Below are 1249 nucleotides of genomic sequence, written 5' to 3'. Positions count from 1 at the left end.
TTTTTTAATAGCCATCAAAACTAATTTGAGTCCCCAATAACTTGGAAAAAGAACAGGGATTTCCAACTCCGGTAACAAGATGGAGAAGCACAGGAAGGGACCATGTCTGGGTCAAGGCTCCACAGCAAAACCCAGCTCCTCTGATTCTGTTTAATCTTTGCTACTGCTGCTTCCTGATACAGTCCTTGTAGTTGGGCCCAAATGAACAAATCATGTGCCCCAGAACACACCCTACATTCCTGCTCATTTTAAACTACCCCATTAGTAAGTCCTTGGGTGGTGCAATTGATTAACATGTTAGGCTGCTAACAGGTTGGAGGTTTCGGCCCACTCAGAGGTACCTGGGAAGAAAGGCCTACCTATCAACAGGGCATGGAAAACCCTATGGAACTATTTATTCTCCGACATGATTTGAGGTGGACTAGATGGTAACTGGTACTTACCAGTTTCTTCAGAAGTATACACTCATAGTATTTGCTACATGTCAAAGACTATTGTAAACAACCCCTCTGACTTGTGTCCCCTGAACTCCCCAGCCCTAGCCACTTGGATGGTGACTGCAATCTTTCTAGACTTTGTTAGGTATTGGAGTTAATGAACGTCAGAGAACGCATCTGACTCACCTCTGTGGCTGCTCTCCCAACCCTCAGGTGGCATAGTACAAGACCTACACATAGATTGCTGTTGTTGTTAAGTGCTGTAGAGTCTATTTCAACTCATAATAACCCTGTATAGGGTTTCTAAGGAGAGTCTGATAGGTTTGAACCGCTAACCTTATGGTTAGGGTTAGCATCCATTGCTTATCCTGCAGCACCACACCAAACCTGCACAAAGGAGTTATTATCAGATAACAGATAGAATGATTAAGTGAATGGCCATAAAATGTACTCAACACATAGTTACTGTCACTTACTAAGAGTTCAGACAAGGGGATACATTCATTCCTTAATCCAGCAAAAGTATTGCACATCTGTTTAAAGGTTTAAGGATTATTCATCTAAGCTAGGACCCCTATATCCTGAAAAATGCACACATACTCAATATTTTGCAGACAATTTTAAGAGTTCACAGACTCTTTATAGCCTATCTATGGTCCCACTAAGTTTCTAGGACCTCAAGTTAGGGATCCGGGGCCTCAAGAAGTCTATTGAACACCCACTATGTGCAAGTTGGAGATACACATTTAATTAGTCAATTCAATCATTATATATGTTAAATGCCTATGCAGTAACTTTGGGGGTTAATCCAC

The 1249-nt window shown here is 41.7% G+C and overlaps 1 protein-coding gene across 1 annotated transcript in view; it reads right to left on the bottom strand.

Annotated features, from left to right (window-relative positions):
• The window catches only part of SPAG4 (sperm associated antigen 4), a 4848-nt gene extending 4191 nt beyond the window's left edge, over positions 1 to 657 (bottom strand). Inside the window, 1 exon segment of the mRNA XM_006878274.1 lies at positions 624 to 657. Coding sequence (XP_006878336.1) covers positions 624 to 657 — 34 coding nt within the window.
• Between the last annotated feature and the right edge of the window lie 592 nt (positions 658 to 1249).

The sequence above is a fragment of the Chrysochloris asiatica genome, unplaced genomic scaffold (assembly GCF_000296735.1).
Source record: "Chrysochloris asiatica unplaced genomic scaffold, ChrAsi1.0 scaffold00337, whole genome shotgun sequence".
NCBI classification, from domain to species: Eukaryota; Metazoa; Chordata; class Mammalia; order Afrosoricida; family Chrysochloridae; genus Chrysochloris; species Chrysochloris asiatica.
The sequence above is the reverse complement of the archived record's forward strand: the minus strand, read 5'-3'. Positions and strand labels throughout refer to the sequence as shown.